At 41.2% G+C, this 17,006-nt stretch overlaps 1 protein-coding gene across 2 annotated transcripts in view; it reads left to right on the forward strand.

Annotated features, from left to right (window-relative positions):
* The window catches only part of ddhd1a (DDHD domain containing 1a), a 26,138-nt gene that overhangs the window by 9,047 nt on the left and 85 nt on the right, over window positions 1-17,006 (forward strand). For both annotated transcript variants that reach the window (XM_032499582.1, XM_032499583.1), the window contains 11 exons: window positions 2,516-2,644; window positions 4,346-4,493; window positions 10,098-10,207; window positions 10,623-10,729; window positions 10,826-11,088; window positions 11,729-11,804; window positions 12,341-12,490; window positions 12,978-13,042; window positions 13,123-13,295; window positions 13,776-13,973; window positions 14,091-17,006. The exon at window positions 14,091-17,006 is cut by the window's right edge and continues 85 nt beyond it. In XM_032499582.1, the coding sequence (XP_032355473.1) occupies window positions 2,516-2,644; window positions 4,346-4,493; window positions 10,098-10,207; window positions 10,623-10,729; window positions 10,826-11,088; window positions 11,729-11,804; window positions 12,341-12,490; window positions 12,978-13,042; window positions 13,123-13,295; window positions 13,776-13,973; window positions 14,091-14,278 (1,607 nt within the window). In that variant the 3' untranslated portion in view covers window positions 14,279-17,006. The remainder of the gene's footprint in view (window positions 1-2,515; window positions 2,645-4,345; window positions 4,494-10,097; window positions 10,208-10,622; window positions 10,730-10,825; window positions 11,089-11,728; window positions 11,805-12,340; window positions 12,491-12,977; window positions 13,043-13,122; window positions 13,296-13,775; window positions 13,974-14,090) is intronic.

The following is a 17,006-nucleotide window of genomic DNA, read 5'->3' on the forward strand; positions in this document are numbered from 1 at the left end:
CTCCAAACTACCATTGACCTCAACAGAGCCCTGTGATTTTCCTGCATTACAACCCGTCTATGTTGGGAGTATTGCAGTACTGAAAGCAGTACAGTTTTTTTACTAACATTACATTAAGATTGCACTAATATTCTGCCTTGACCCTTTCTACAAGAGGTGGGAAAAGCTCATAAAGGGAATGTAGCTGATGTTTGTCATGACACAGTCAAGAAAATGTGTGACGGATATACTGACGCAAATGTCCCTGTCTCAGACATTGTAGATTAGTTGGAGGAGCCCCACCCAACACTGTGCTTCCTGCATATTTCCTAAACTCTCCCCCACACTTGTTTCTCTTTTATTTCCATGGATTACCCAGTTCCTTTGTATTCTTCATCACATTCTCTACCCCTCATCCCTTCCACACTCTGTGTCCCTCAGTAATTTGCCATAGCAGTGTTAGAGAACTCTCTCAGTAAACTCTTTAACCTTTCTTGGTTGACTGCCAGCTCCTCTGTACACTTTGATTCCCCGCCTTTCCCTTCTTTTCGCAATGCATTGCCTCTCATTGTAAAACAGGAAGTGTCTTTGTACCCCATAATAATCACTCCATCTTACTGGCAACATTTTCACTTGTAAATCTCATCAAACTAATATTTTGTGTTGTTAAAGATAGCTAACTGGGAAGTTCAACATACACTAGTTTACAATTTAGCTCGACTAACACCTCCTGTTTTACAGTGGACTCTGTCAATTAAATGTCAACAGTCTGTAGTGGTTTGACCCACCCTGTAACAGTGGGTAGGTCTCATGGCAACTGCCACCGTCCTTTTCTCCTTTGCTCTCGCTTGTGATTCCATGAGGTAGATGAGGAAAGGAGGCCACTCTAAACTGTTTGAGATTAAGCCAAACCAGATGGTGAAGGCTTCTCTTTTCTGAAGAGTTGATTGTTCCACTTCATAGCTGCTTTCATAGAGTGGTTTTGTGATATTCTGTGTGATGATGGTGGTGGTGGTGGTGGTGGTAGTAGAGGTTAAGCATATGTTTGCTTTGCTGTTGAATGGTTTCATTTGAGGATCTGCAAAAGATAAATGGAAACGTGTGACAGAGGAAACTGAATCGCTCACCTCAGGTTCCTCAGTGCATGAAATTTATTGTTTTATCTGGCTAGGAAAAACAATGTCCTTCCTTTTTTATTCCAAATTTATCTAGTGCCCTTTACTCCCAACACTTATGTTTCCTTGTGGCAAACTCTACTCAACCCTGCTTGTCCTTCTTCTTTAGAGGGAGTAATTCATTTCCACACTGGTTGCCCTCAGAGTGAACATCTAGGATGTAATAACTGCTTGGCCTCGCATTAACCACCTGTCATGCGTGTCCAATGAAGAAATTAGCCTGCCAGAAGCCCAATTTCACCTATATGTATTTGATTTTATGTATATACTGTGTGTGTAAATATATAATTTTATTAATTTACATGGGAACGGAAAAAGAGACAGATACATTTTTTTAACGTCTTCACAAATGTCTTATTTATTCCTTCCCTGTTGACCTGGCACCAAAGACTGTCTAATAAATGTCATATATTAAAAGATTAATGAGAAGAAGTAAAACATATGGAGAGGATGCACCAGTCTGACACATGACACAAGTGATTTCCTGGTCATGTTTCCACTCCAACTCTTAGGCTTTTAATGTGCTTCTTGAAGCACTATAGCAATACAGTGATACTAAGTTTGTAGCATTTCATTTTACGTTGTCATTTGGTTTGCGGGGCTGTGTTGTTTGTTAGAAGTACTTTACCCTGTTCTTAAGGGGTTTAATCCCCAGATTGGTTCAGAGCAGTACAAAGAGTCATGACTGTGCACTGGGCCTACGCCAAGGTCTTCCACCAATTTCATCCAAATGAACTTGACTGCACAGGACATTTAAAGGACATACTGCAGAGACATAAATCGCTCTCTCAAGTCAACCAGTTTCATGTATCGCTCTTTACTCCTGTAGCAAAACAGTTTCTTCTCCCTAGCCATACCTCTGCTCTTACTTGCCCTTATCACTGCAATCAAGTTTAAATCAGCAACATTGAGAAAAATTGGACTGAAAGTCAATTTAATTTAGATATTGGCACATAACAATGACAAAATGTCTTTGGTTTGATGACACGCAAGCAGGACAGACAAGCAAGAGCTGAAATGTGCAATCATGATTTGTGATAGTTGGACGTTTTTTTTCTTTCCTAATGCAGATCAATGCTCCAAACTGCATTTGATTGAGCTGTGAATAGACTGATCCTAGATTTTTGCTTTATCCTACTGCATTTAAAATGATCACAACTTGGTATAATTCTTACAATGTCTTCAATCTCTCTCCCTCTGTTCTCACCTTGAAACGTAATCACAACCCCTTTGTATCGGTGAACCCTTTTCCTTGGTTTTCCCTTCTCTTTGCGCAATTTCCCACACCTTCTACCAATGCTCTCCTCTCTTTTCATTTGTCCATTCAGTGACTCACTCCTCTCTCACTGCCCCCTCTACAGCCATCCACAGTCTGAAGCTGAGTCGGACCCATGTGGATTGGCACAGTGTGGATGAGGTATACCTGTACAGCGATGCCACCACTTCCAAAATTGCACGCACCGTCACCCAGAAACTGGGATTCTCCAAAGGTCTGTAATGTACACACTGTCATTATCTTTACAAATGATGAGGTGGAAAAACCGTTCCCTGATCATACTGTATATGTGTGTTTGTATTTTATTAGTAGTGAATTCCTTAGAAACCCAGTGTTTTAACAATTAATGGCTTAAATAATTTTCTTAAACTGTTTTATTCTTACTACTAGCGACTGGATACCTGTACATAGTACAACTACACATATGGATGATGAAACCTGAAATGATACAATATATTATATATTTATGACATAGTATATTAAAGAAAGGTTTTAATTAGACTTAGTTTGTTTTGCTATAGTTTTGCTATAGTTTGAAGGGAAATATTAGGTCAAACAAGACAGAGTCTGCTGCCTTGCTAGCGGTGAGGCTGTACTTGGAGCGATGGTTTGAGCTGAATGCTAATGTCAGCATGCTACCATGCTCACAATGACAATGTTAACATGCAGCCGTTTAGCAGGTAGTAGTCTGGCTCACCGGATGTACAGTGCTGGGATAAACCCTGACATCATGCGCCGAATGTCCTATCTATCTATTTTAGTGCCAACCAAGATGATTGGGATTGGTTCAAACAAACCACAGCATATATTTTCCTATACCAGTATGATAAGCCAGGAAAGAATGATAAGCCAGAAAATATCAAATGTTTTATGCTTCCCTTGTTCAATGGGTTTGCACCGAACATTTTTGCCCATCTAATGCATTTACTTACTTATATACTTATAGCTGAATTCACACTGTGCCGCCATTTTCTAGTATTTAACAGTTTGAACATAGCTGGGTACAGATCAGTCTATTAACTGGATTAACCCAGAAAATCATGCAGTGTCCATCTGCTATTCTCAGGGTCCAGGGTTGATCAAATAGCCCTAACTGAAGACACGGCAACTGCAGTTTGACCCCATGTTCAATCTTTGATCTGTCTGGATGACTCCAATCTGATCTCCAATCTCCCAGCTCTATGTTGCATTTTAATCTCCTGTTTGCAGAGAATAAGAAGAGCAGTTGTCACTGGTTATGTCAATCCCCCTGACACACAAATGCTCAGTGATAAGAAATCTCCTTAATGCTATCCAGACAGCAGTAAATGCCATTGGCTCCCATCAGTATCACATCACATGACTGGACTGGACTGGACTATAGATTCTAAGTAGGGACACACACTCGTCTTTGGCCACAGTCACAGCAGGGCTTCGTGTCTCACCTACTGGCCTTCTTGGACTCACAACAGCACATTACTTAAACACTATTAATAGCCTTCTAGTGAACATAGTGGCAATGTGTGATTTAGAAACACCGTACAGATATGACAACAATTAGGAATAAAAATAGCAATTCCATTCCTCTCTAAATGTGTTTAAGAGCAATTTACTAAACAACTGTTGAACAAGCAGAGCATAAATATGAGAACTTATCTCAGTTTTATCTCCAGAGTCGTGCTGTACAAGACTCTCTCTGGGATTTATTGATATATTTAAGTTAAGTTTTATTTACTCAAGCATCAGATACATTTTTGTTTGTGTAACACAGACTTATTGCCTGTACTGTATGCAGACATATCATGCTTACTGCTGTATGTGGTCACCCCCCCCAAAGGCCCATTCTGATCCAGGAAAACCCCTGCTTACTGTACAGAATTCACGAGCAGCTAGATACGATTAATAATAGTCCAACCATGTCCTCTGCTTCCTCCAGCCTCCAGCAGTGGAACTCGGCTTCATCGGGGTTTTGTTGAGGAGGCCTCACCTGAGGACAGACCCCCTCAGACTACACACATTGTCTTTGTGGTTCATGGGATTGGACAGAAGATGGACCAGGGACGCATTATTAAGAACACTGGAATGTGAGTTTTTAAATAGAGAATCTGATTAAGGATTTGCTTGCATGCATGGTGTTTTTTTGTCAGTAAAACCACAACGTTTTTTACTTTTGTTCCATTATAATTAAGGCAGGTTCAAATTTCTCGCACACTAACTAAATTCTCGGCTGATGCAATGTTTGAATTGCCATAAGGTTTGTTAGTTTGCTGTTTCCTTCCTCTTTTCCAGACACAGTCTCTCACACTTCTCATTCTGTCGTTCTTTTTCCTTTGGCTTTTCTAAAGATTGCTCACGTCTTTTTTTTTTTTTTTTTACTTTTTACTTCTGTTTGTTCTGAAAATAGCGTGATTCAATCTTGTTCTTGTAAATGGTTATAAATTGGGCTTTAGCAATTATTGTGTGTTCCCCGTGCTCCTGAACAAGCTTATATTGCATGTTGTTTTATTAAACGATGAAGGGTTTCACGTATCGACCTGTCTGGCAGGTCCTTGTGTTTACTGATACCACTTTTTTGTTCAGCACCATTGTCAAGTATGTACCACTGCATTTATGGAATGTAAATTTTTCTGTGATGACGACATTCAAAATGTGGACACTGCACATTACATATTTTCAGCTGTTTAAGCATTTGAATTTAAGTATCTTGTTACTCTCCCGGTGGCTCTGGCCTCATAAACTTCCCACTTAATCCAAAAATGGGTAAAATGGTAGAGTGTTTTGTACTAGGCTGTAATGTAAACATGTTTAATTCTGCTGTTAAGTTAGTCTTTTTCACATGGGGAGCTATGGGAAATTACCCTCGTATGCAGCAAGCCTCAAGTGGCCATTTAAGGAACTGCAGATTTCCTTATTTCGGTTGGCTTCAAAGGTTTAGCACATTATGTTGTTGTTTTCGCTTGGGCCACATGCTGTTTTTAGCTTAATATTATCTGGGCTTTGACCCCCCCTTTACAACCACTATTGCATGTCTCACATTTTTCCCCTCTCCTGTGTTCATCCAACACCTCCCATAGTGGAAGTTATTTCAAGTATTTCTTTTGATAACATTGCACCTGTAGCTTTTATGTTTTGTTATCCTCCTCCACTCATTCTTTCTTTCTTTTCTCACCCTCTTTGTCTTCTCTGGCTGTTCTCTTGCTTTATACCTTGTATTGTTATTGCCTTCGGTACTGTGGCCAAGACAGCACAATGCATCAAAACTTAAAGGTCCCCTGGCATGAAAATTTCACTTTATGAGGTTTATTAACATTAAATGGAGTTCCTCCAGCCTGGCTATGACCCCCCAGTGGCTAGAAATGGCCTTTGAGAAAATGAAAGCTTAGATGGGCCGATCTGGAATCTTGCTCCTTATGAGGTAATAAGGGGCAAGGTTACCTCCCCTTTCTCTACTTTGCTTTCCCAAAGAATTTGGCCCGCCCATGAGAGAGAGAGACATCATGGCTTTCAAACGAGCAAAGTGGCAGTTGATCATGACTGGCTCTAGTGGCTGTAATTCTGCACCAAGGCTTTCTTTGGGAAAGAAACTTCAGTTATGGTATAAGGTATTAGGGGACCACTAAGGTCTATATAAAAGCATCCAAAGAGCATGGGACCTTTAAGAAAAGTAGGGGACAGGGAAGCTAATTTGCCTGATGCATTGTATTTAGTAAGGTATTATGCATGCAACACAGCATAAGAGAAATATTATGCGGGGAACATATACACTTTGACATGTTAATATTACGCTAAATTCCAAAATAATTGTATAATTCCAAACAACTGGGACTCACGCTATATCAGTGTATGTAAACTAACCAGCTGCACCAACATCATGAATCCACATTTCATATTTTCATGTGTGCTGATCTCTTAAATGCTTTGAGCAGCAAAAAAAAAAAATTAATTTTCTCACATTTTATTGGGGTGTTGGCTCAATTTTCAGAGATGAATAGTGACCTCGGCACGTAAAACCAAAATTATCAGCATGGCCTGATACTGCTAGCGGATACTTCAACCTGCCTAACGAGTTCTTTTTGTATTTTAAAGGGGAAGCATTTTAATGAGGAACTCTGTCAATAGTAGATATTTGTGTAGAGGTCGCAGTGGGGAAGTTAAAATAACGGGCAGCAATAATCACTTCTGCCCTAAGAAACCTTAAATAGCCAATTATCACAGTGTTCCTGCTTTTTTAAGAGTGCAAGACCAATGAAGTGTCACTGTAGCTTATCTTTAGCTAGGGCACAGTCTTTTTATGTCTTTGTTTGATGTACTGGGTGAAGGCCTGCCCCCGACCTTGAATGGCACCACTGTACTGGCCCTGGAACATGAGCATTATAGGCAGTAGTACAGAACGTGCAGACCAGATCTTTGTGTGTCTCTGTGTAGTTAGCATCGGGCCACTGACCGCGGCTCAGGACAGCTAAGCAGGTAAAGTAGACCAAGTCAAGCTGCAGGGCACTTTAAGCCTAACTCCCAGATCCCTATGGATTACAGCATGGAGACTTTCCTCAGCCAAGAGGAAAGATCAACCTGACATGTCTAGCCAGTTCCTTGTTTTGCTTTTATTTTTTGAACCTGAATTAATTTCAGTTCTGTGCCTTTCTGTGTGTCATCAGCAGCAGTGAAAGATGAAATTGTGGGGGTTTAAGGTATTCTAAAACTGTTAGTGAGGTGTGTCCCAAGTGTGTCTGCCAACACACGGACGGAGACATCTTCTCTCTTTTGATATTTTATTTACTAAAGCAACAGTACAAATATGGGCACGTGGATAGCTCTGCAATGGCTGTGTGTTTTTTGTGTGTGTGGTTCTGCAAATAAAAAAATACTACTGTAAAGGCCACCACACACAATGCATATAAACTACATATAGGCTAGTAAATAATAACAACTACATTATGTTAATGCAGTGTCACCACTGTAGAATGCAAACAATAAACACAAAATACCGTGAGCAACGGCATACGGCATAACAATCGCCATTATATTGCATCATTCGTCATTTCAAAATGTGGTGCCGCCGGTTGGTTGAAGTTAAAAGCGATCTCTTTGGCATGGCTCTGCATTAACTCGGGGGACAGTGCTGCGAAAGCCTCTCGCAGCCCCTTTTCTCCTCTCCTGAAATTTGTCCCATGACCTGAGAATAACTCAGCTAGTCCCTCTGCGGGCAATGATGCTCCTCTTCAAACTCTGGGGACAAACTACTGGCTTACAAGCTCTCAACAGATGCCGCTCTTCTGGAAAGCTGTCCCTATGTACATAGGCACATAGGACTCTGCTGCCATTCTAGATTCTGGAGTTCTGATACCTCTTCCTAAGCTAAAGTGGTCGGTTTCACTGGCTAGGTGACTGGGGCGTGAAGAAGGAATACTGGGCCTTGACTCCACCTATTTGTCTCCTCAAGATCTCTCCATGTTTTTCCTCTTGTGATGTCACCTGCAGGATTCCTTGCTCCACAAAGCGCTATGCACAGAGGTCGGTGAGCTGTTGGATCTCAGCCACCCTTGTGCCAACAAAGACTTTAAAGCAGCAAGACTCTGTAGCCACATCAACACAGTAGTGTATCAGTCCACCTTGTGATCTGACTGATCTTCAATGTGAGCTCCTTTTGTAACATTGTGGTGATCAGAGCTCCTACCACAGCTCCTTTCACCTCCACACATGTAGTCTTCTCTTCAAGCAGAATGACTGCCTCTTGGTCTTGTCTTGACCGGGTCACCACTTTCTCTTTTCTGTATGGTAGCATGTCAATTTGCCAGAGCTTCTCAGCATGTTGGAAGGAACAATGGACATCAGAAGACACTGTTGCAGCCGAAGCTGTTGCTCCACTATCCGTGCTAGGCCCTGTGCGTACGCCCCAGTCTGGTTTGGATGCCGACTGGTCCATCTGAAGGACCAAGCTTCACTGGTTCAATGAGGGTGATGAGATGTGAATGATCAGCACCAAAAAGAAAGAGTGGGTTGGTATTCTTGAAATGCTGAAGGGAGAGACCTGCCAGTTACTTATACCTCACTTGGAGACTGGCTACTGGATAGGATTGATCCACCAATCCTAGGCGAGCTGCTGTGAAGGCTCTGTTGATGCGGAAACTCTTCTTGGGCTGAGAGGCGGGGAAGACAAAATGATACAGAAGATTTTTACATCCTGATGGTGCTGAGGGCGAGATCTTTGTCTATTCCCTTCAGTCCAAGCTTCTCTGCTGCTGCTCAAAGGATCATTGTGCACTCTAACCCATCATCTAGTACGGCGTAAGTGTCCAGGGTGCACTTACCGTTATGCAGAATCACTCTGATGACCTTCATTAGCACCCTGTTGCAGCCGTTCGGTCGATCCAGATTCAGCAGCTGTGTTTATGAGGAAACTCTTTTCTGTTGACTCCTCCTTTGGTGCTCTTCTGTTGACCTCATAAAGGACAAGCAAATGTTCCCTGCCCATAAGATTGCTCTTCTGGACTAACCATCTGTGCAGGTGAAGCTCTGGGAAACGCCCAGTTTTCTATAGGCATATGCGCCTGTAGGCCTGGATAGCGCTGAATTGGTGGTGTGGAACTGGACTGCGGAGGGTGACATTGAGGCTGCACATAACCTGGCTCCTTATGGGGTAGGCCTTACTGTGGTGGAGGGTCCCTGTAAGGAAGCAGGGCCCTCCTGGTATTGAGCCTGGTGTCCTGGATCTCGTGTATTACCCTGTCAAAGTGGTCGACCACATCTCTTTGGGGCTGTTCATCAGACTCAGGCCGGAGTAGTGGTGGTGGTTCAGGCCACTTCTCTTAATAGTCCTCTTCAGCTGAGGGCATGATGTGGACCTGGATGAGGCTGCATGCTTGCCCATGGTCTGTGTCTAGGATAGTCCACTTTACAGACATCCAGATGACATGGTGGCTGTCTATCCTTCTTAGGATGAGCTCCACCGCTGCACTGTTCTATCTGAGAGAGGTGACTGTTTTCCAACAATCACTGCCTACAGACAGCCTTTTGTACAAAAACGAAAAGTGTCTTTTCAAAACTTAGTTTACTAGTACCTAATAAATGCCAACCTCTAGGGAGTCTTTGTGGGTGCAGCACAGAAAGGTCTGTGATGCAGCACTCAACACTCTTAGCATTTATTTCCCCTGCAAACACACTAGCCCGCAGATAGTCCTGTCAAAAACTGCATTAGGTGCTCCATTCACAGACAAGCCACCTAAAAGCCTCTCAGCCTCAATTTACCCATGTAAACACTCTCTCTCTCTCTCTCTCTCTCTCTCTCTCTCTCTCTCTCTCTCTCTCTCTCTCTCTCTCTCTCTCTCTCTCTCTCTTTCTCTCTCTCTCTCTCTCTTTGTGTACTTAGACTTTCCTTTGAGCTAATGCTGTAGCATTGCAGCCATTGTGTGTGTGCTACATCAGGGAGTAGCAAAATGGGCGTCATTCTTCTTTCAGTCATTAAAGTCTGTGAGAGAACTAGTGCAAACATAGACTTTCTAGTCAGTTTGTAGCAGGGCCGGATATATATGACATTGTTTCTGGAAAAAGTACTTTTACTGTATTTTGTATCTGATAGTGTTGGCATGTCAGCCAACATTTGCCCAAATTCACTCTGAAGTGATAGCTATGTCAGTGTGCAATGGTGTTCTCATATAATGTATGATCTTTATTGTTCTGTGTCTATCTAGGCTGAGGGAGGGTGTGAGGAAGATGGAGGAGAAGCATTTTTCAGAGCACAATGACGAGCATGTGGAGTTCTTGCCTGTCGAGTGGCGCTCCAAACTTGCCCTGGATGGAGGTCAGTGTGTGTTTTTGAGACTTTGCATGCCTGTGTGTTATGTATGTGTAGTCTGTTTGGTTTTTGCTTTAAATCTGTGTACGGTGAATATATTTAATGTGTCTTTCTTATCCTAATTTAAAAATGTTTGTGTTGTCAGAATCATCCCTTACAGGTTTTAGTGTAGACAGCAGGTAACGATAAACTCATGACCTGTCCAAACCAGTTCAACACAATTAAATTAATAGCTCTCTGACAGTGTCAATCAAAATTGAACACTGTTTCATCTTTTTAAAGGCAGAATTTATGGCTGAGTTGTTGTATTGGATTGTGTTATATTATTGTAAAGCTATGGCTAATATTTGGCCACTGTGTGTATGAATCCAGGCACCATCATATGGCACTTCATCTCTGTTTCCTACTGTTGTTTCTATAGATACAGTAGACTCAATAACACCAGACAAAGTAAGGGGACTGAGAGATCTACTCAACAGCAGTGCCATGGACATCATGTACTACAACAGCCCCCTTTACCGGGATGAGGTAAGAGTTGCACACTTCCAGAAACCCAAAATTAGAGTTCTCTATTTAACAATATGCAGTATCTATTTAAAACTTCTCCACTCCCCGTCTCTTCAGATTACCAAGGGACTAACACAGGAGCTAAACAGACTCTACACACTTTTCTGCTCCCGGAACCCTGAGTTTGAGGAGAGGGGAGGCAAAGTTTCCATTGTGTCTCACTCCCTCGGCTGTGTCATCACCTACGACATCATGACGGGATGGGATCCGGTGCGCTTCTGTCAGCAGGAGCATCACGCTGTGGAGGCGGAGCTGGACTTACGCTGGATGTCCTATGAGGAGAAGCACGTTTTAGAGCAGCTACAGCTCACAAGGAATAGGTAGAGCTTGCTAATGTAGTTCTTCAGTGACTCCTGGCTTGGTTGTAGGGATTGCATGTATACAGTAGCTCTAAGGAAGAGATTATCTGGAAGAAAGTAGTCCAAATCTTAGGGCTCTCAGATCAGACTTCAATCTGACAATTTAGTAATTTACCTTCAGCTCTCTCAAATTTAAACCACTCCCTCCGAATTCAATATAAAACCTAGCATTTATTTAGTGTGCTGTGTTTCTTGTCATGCTCCATTTTTGAGGAGCGATGTTGTGTTTCCTGTTTCTTTTTGTGAGGCAGCAGGGTATTTGCGATGCCCCGTGATCAAATGGAAGTGAAGAAGCTTTTAATATATCTCCTCAGCACCACCCATTGCCTTGTGTGTGCAATATCATTTGGTGTGCACATCATTACCTTAGTGAAAGTTTTACTGGGAAAAAGCTTGTTGATCTGAGTGGTACTGAGATTGCTTGCTGTAGCTGATTGGAGAATTGGTATGTCTAGGTAGCTTGAGGTGATACTAATGCATAAAGGCATATTCAAAAAGAACTGTATTGTAACTGATTTTCATGGTACGATTTCATAGAAGTTTTTTCCATTTCCTTTTGTTTCTAGTTAATGAACACTATATACCTTTCTCTTCCTAACAGGTTACAAGAGCTGGAAAATCAACTCCTCTCACTGGAGGCCTCAAAACCCCCGACACGCCCAGCCCTTAAATTTAAAGTAAGATGCTTAATTATTTGAACATGCTCTATGTGTACCATTACAATATGGCATTACTCTAAGTCGATAAATAGTTGAGGTTTCAGCTGTATTTTTTGCAAGGATATTTGCTTTGAAGGACTTAACAACGGTTCACCACCAAATGCTATGATGAGTTTTGGCTTCCTCATTCGATTCAATTTTTTTATTTTATTTATAGTATTAAATCATAACAAGAGTCATCTCAAGACACTTTACAGATAGAGTAGGTCTAGACCTCACTATCATTTACAAAGACCCAACAATTTCCCACGAGCAAGCATTTGGTGCCTGAAACCTCGGACAGACCCAGGCTCTTTGTGGGCGGCATCTGTCGCTGCCAGTTTGGACACAGACAATTGACTCGTGTAATGTAATTATTTGTTGTACCTTTTAAAGGTTTGTTATACTCATGTGTCCATTATTATGGAAACGTTTAGTGTTTACAGCATTGAACAAGTGCTTCCTAAGTCAATACCGAAGACATTCATATCGTATTTGCACTTTTTGTTTCACAGGTGGAAAACTTCTTCTGCATGGGTTCTCCTCTGGCGGTGTTCTTGGCTCTGAGAGGGATCCGTCCTGGTACCAGCTGCCATCAGGACCACATCCTGCCGACCTCCCTCTGCAGCAGGCTCTTCAATGTCTTCCATCCCACAGACCCTGTGGTCAGTGTCCGTCGACTGCCCTCGGCCCATACAGATGCGCTCTCTCTCGCTCAGCGTTATGACAACAAGTCAAGATTTCCTTTTCTTAATTATTTTCAATGGCGGGATTTATAAGTAGGAATTTTCTGTTTATACTTGCCATTTTCTACTGTGCTCTACGTAATAGCAAAGATAAATTGGCCTATTGTACACAAAAAAATACACACTGAAGCTAAGCTTACTATAGGTAATGTAGCCGCTATGGTAGCCATACAGTTAGGCTTAACAATTCACTGAGCCTTCCATATGTATGTTTAAAACATGATGTATAAATAATATCCATTTTTTTATCCATTTGACCAAGTTTATTATGCAACTCAATTGTTTACAATATATATATGCAATAGGGGGTCCCTACCCGGTCTCTTTTTGAGCTAAGGGGTCCCTGGTCTAAAAAACGTTGAAGACCCCTGCTGAAAGCTAACTACAGTTGTATTGCTCTGTTCAGGCCTACAGACTGGAGCCCCTCATCCTCAAACATTACAGCAACATTGCACCTGTTCAGATACACTGGTAGGAACTTGAATCTTACGTCTTATAACACTCAATGCGATCCACACAGTATGTTTTCAAGGTATCTGTTTATCTTCCAGGTGTAGCGAAACTTGCCCCACACCCTATGATGAGGTCCGGCCTACCTTCCTGACCCCAGTCAAAGACCCGGCCTCGGACACTGAGAGCATCCCCAGCCCGAGCACCTCTCCCGTACTCGCCCGCAGGCACTATGGAGAGTCCATCACCAATTTGGGCAAGGCCAGCATACTCGGTAAGACACTACTACTTTGTTTTTTATTTAAAGCCTTATTTACATATTTAAAATGTGTGAGGATAGACTACTATGTTGAAAAGTGTCAGGGGGTGAAGAGGAAAGGAGTAAATATTAACCTTTCTAATACTGTAAAGATAATTTTTCTACAACTGCCCTGGGGAAATAATATGACTTCTGACAGCAACGGGAAGCCCAGAGAAAGAGCTGAGCTAATTAAATTTCACCCTGGAGATAGTCTTTATTCCATAGTTAAAATCTGTTCTCTCCTGTGAGGTTTAATGTTTGAAGTAAGGTAAAATGCTCATTTACTATGTCAACAGTGCCATCATGTGGAGGGATGGAGAATGGGCTCATACACTTTGCTTTCCCTTTGAAATAAATTGAACATATAAAAACATTTTTTTTTAAATTGCTTTTTGCATATCCAACGCAGTATCTCTCTTTTTGTTTCTCTCTTATTTTCCATACTCAATATAGGAGCAGCGAGCATAGGGAAGGGCATTGGCGGCATCCTCTTCTCACGTTTCTCCCGCTCCAACAGCCAGCCCTCAGTGTCTTTGGGACTGGAGGGAGGGGCGAACACTGAGGAAGAGGAGCAGAAGCGGACAGAAAGCCAGTCAGCATACGGCCTCTCCACCCTGATTCGGCCCACCTCACCCATTACTGACACATCACGTTAGTTCACTTAACCTGTCCAAAACTAAACAATCCTAGAGAACGTCTCACATTCGTTGTTGGGTTTGGAGGGTACAAATATCCGCTTTAAAGTCAGTCTCTAATTCTGTCTTACAGTGGAGCTGGAGCGGCGCATCGACTTTGAGCTCCGAGAGGGTCTGGTGGAAAGTCGCTATTGGTCAGCGGTGACCTCACACACCGGTTACTGGTGCTCCCATGACATAGCACTCTTCCTGTTGACCTTCATATACAAACAGAAGACGACACCCTCTGACCCAGCAGAAGATACTCAAGAGCCAGACTGAGGCAGCAAATTTGTTACAACACATACACACTTAAATGGTGTCTTATAACCCTGAAGGGGATAGGTCACCTTTTTGACAAGACACAAACAGAAACATCCTTCGTTTATTTTTTCATGCACACAAACTGCTGAAATACAGAAAATCTTATTTTTTTTCTTCCTATATCTCCCTGTGATGCATCTGTTTTAACACGTTGGAACCAATCTTCACAAAATGACTTAATTCCAAGATGTGCATTTTTGTCTCTTTTTATGTAGTTATACACAACTGTGCACTCTAAGGGTGACATTGTGGGACTAGGAACCCCTAAGGAGGTGCAACCTTTTGCCAGTATGGCCACGCTCTACAAATAAACATGGAAAAGTCTTATGAGTTTGATGCAACCATTGGAAGAGAGTTCTAACTTCATCCCCAAGTCTTCAACCTTAAACAGCGTCCGCCTGTTGATAAAGTGTCCATACATCCACATCCAGCCTCCCTCCCGCAGACTCATTCCAGAGCCTTGTGACACACTTGTCTGACCTTTTTTCATGGAGTAGAGAAAATTTTAATTTAACCTTTAAAATAAATCTTCAGCTACCACAAATCAAAAAGAAAACATAATGCTAACAAGCAAATGCAATGCCTTTCTTAATTAGCCAAATAATATTACCCATGCAGAATAGTTCTGATTAGTTTTTCCAAACAAAAATGTTGGGCATTATCCCTTTAATAATGTTTTGGAAGTTTGAGGAAACACATAACAAACATATTTATATAGTTTGTTTTTCTTTCTCTGTGCTTTTTTTTTTTATGTTTGCCTCTTTTTAACATTGTGTGACTCTTGAAATAGATATGCACCAAATAAAACCGGAACAAAGCGCCACTTTTATATAGTAACAACTAAAACAGAATGTCCTTTTGTGTTTCGTTTTTTGCAAAGTTCAATTTTTGTTAAAGTACAAGGCACAAATTGTCTCTTACTACCAAAAACAGTTACAGTTGAATGTCCTGCAGGACATCAATCGTTTCCGTGTGACATTTACTGTATATGCAGAGGTTTACAACCACATGAGGCTTTTTCGCTCTGAAACAAGGGCTGGACATGAAGAGTTATTTTCTTACACCCAGTCAGTTATTTTTAAATCTCTTTGTTATGTCATTTACAAGACAAGGTCTCACCCAAAACAATAATTCAAACTAATGCTTCTATATTAAGTAACGGTTATGGAGACAATTTTCTGTGCTGTATCTTTTGATATTCAGATGAAATCAGTGGTACTGGATGTATTTTTTCCTAAAAAAGAAATGTTTTTCCTAGTGGTATCATCTCTGGGAAAATTAAATTCAAACGTGCAGCCAAATAACATTTATGTGTCTAACTTAACAGCTGCTTGGCATTAGTCATTCTAAGGCATACTCTATGGAAAAGTAATTGGGGTAAGAAATAGCTCCTCTTATTATTTTGTGATACATCACACGCAAAATTGTATCTTGCCTTTTCTTGTGACCATTTTACACTTTCCTCTTTTGAGCAATGGATGTCTCAGCTTGTATTTTTATTTTAATGGAAAGGTTTTCTTTATTTAAAGAAAAAGGTGTATTTTTCAGCCACCAGATGTGTCGTTGCCTAATGGATACAACTCACAAAATTTACTCCAAAAAGAAAAAAATGTGGACAACTGTAGACAGCAAATCAATGTTTTCCAAACATTCTTTGCTTATCATGGCTCTTGCCTTAGGTTTATCAGAGCAGTTCTAAAAATAAAATATAATAAATAAATAAATAAATAATACTCCTGTAATGACAGATCATGCGTCAGTGGATTGTCATCCTTTTTAAAAACACGCCCAGTAATGATTATGCAGAAGTTAGGAAACGTGCTCACTTTGCATGCTGTCGTATTAATGATAAATGGAAGCTGGAAAAAGAAGACATTGCAGAGAGTGCCAACACACATCTAGGAAACTGCTTTGTGTTCTTCATTGAACAGAAAATCACTCATGATTGATAATGGACTTTTAATGAAATCATAAGACTTTTGAAGGGGATGAAGAAATGGAATTACCCTTAGATTTAAGTTAGTCAGGTGACAGACTTGATTAATTGTCAGTGTCAAATGTTCTTTTTTGTGTTCTACTTGTTCTAATATGGTAGTTAAATGAGAGCTTATTTTTTAATTTGCCATGGTGAAATCTGCTGTTTTACTGTTCCTCTCAATCGGGAGCTGTTGTTGACTGGTCTACCACAGAATGGAATCCATTTATTGGTATTTAATGTCTGTCATTCATGCAAAGGCCTACAGACTGAAACCAGGATGCCTTTTAGATGACCAGATATGTGACCAGGGAGAAATATGGAATCGGGGGGGAAAATACAGGAGATTGATATGAAAGTGTTTCTACATTTGATCCGTTGGATCTTGACCATTCATTGACCATGAATTGCACAGAAATGATGTAGAAAACAGCCAAATGTTCATTTCATTTTTTTTTTTGCTCAGCATGTGTTACATTGCAGCAGTAGATGCAGAAAGCCGTTTTAAAATGTTACTTGGACAGTAGGCATGCAGTTTACCTTGGAAACCTTTTGTAATACAAAATACAAGGACAGTTGCATTGTTGCCTCTGTATCTTTAAGTGGCAGTGTGTGAGTTCAGACACTTCAGATGCGTATTGTTAGCGTGGACAGGCCATGACAACGACAACAATGTCCAGCCAGTGTTTGTGATTTGGCTTTGCTTTTCCA

Source organism: Etheostoma spectabile, chromosome 20 (assembly GCF_008692095.1).
Source record: "Etheostoma spectabile isolate EspeVRDwgs_2016 chromosome 20, UIUC_Espe_1.0, whole genome shotgun sequence".
NCBI classification, from domain to species: domain Eukaryota; kingdom Metazoa; phylum Chordata; class Actinopteri; order Perciformes; family Percidae; genus Etheostoma; species Etheostoma spectabile.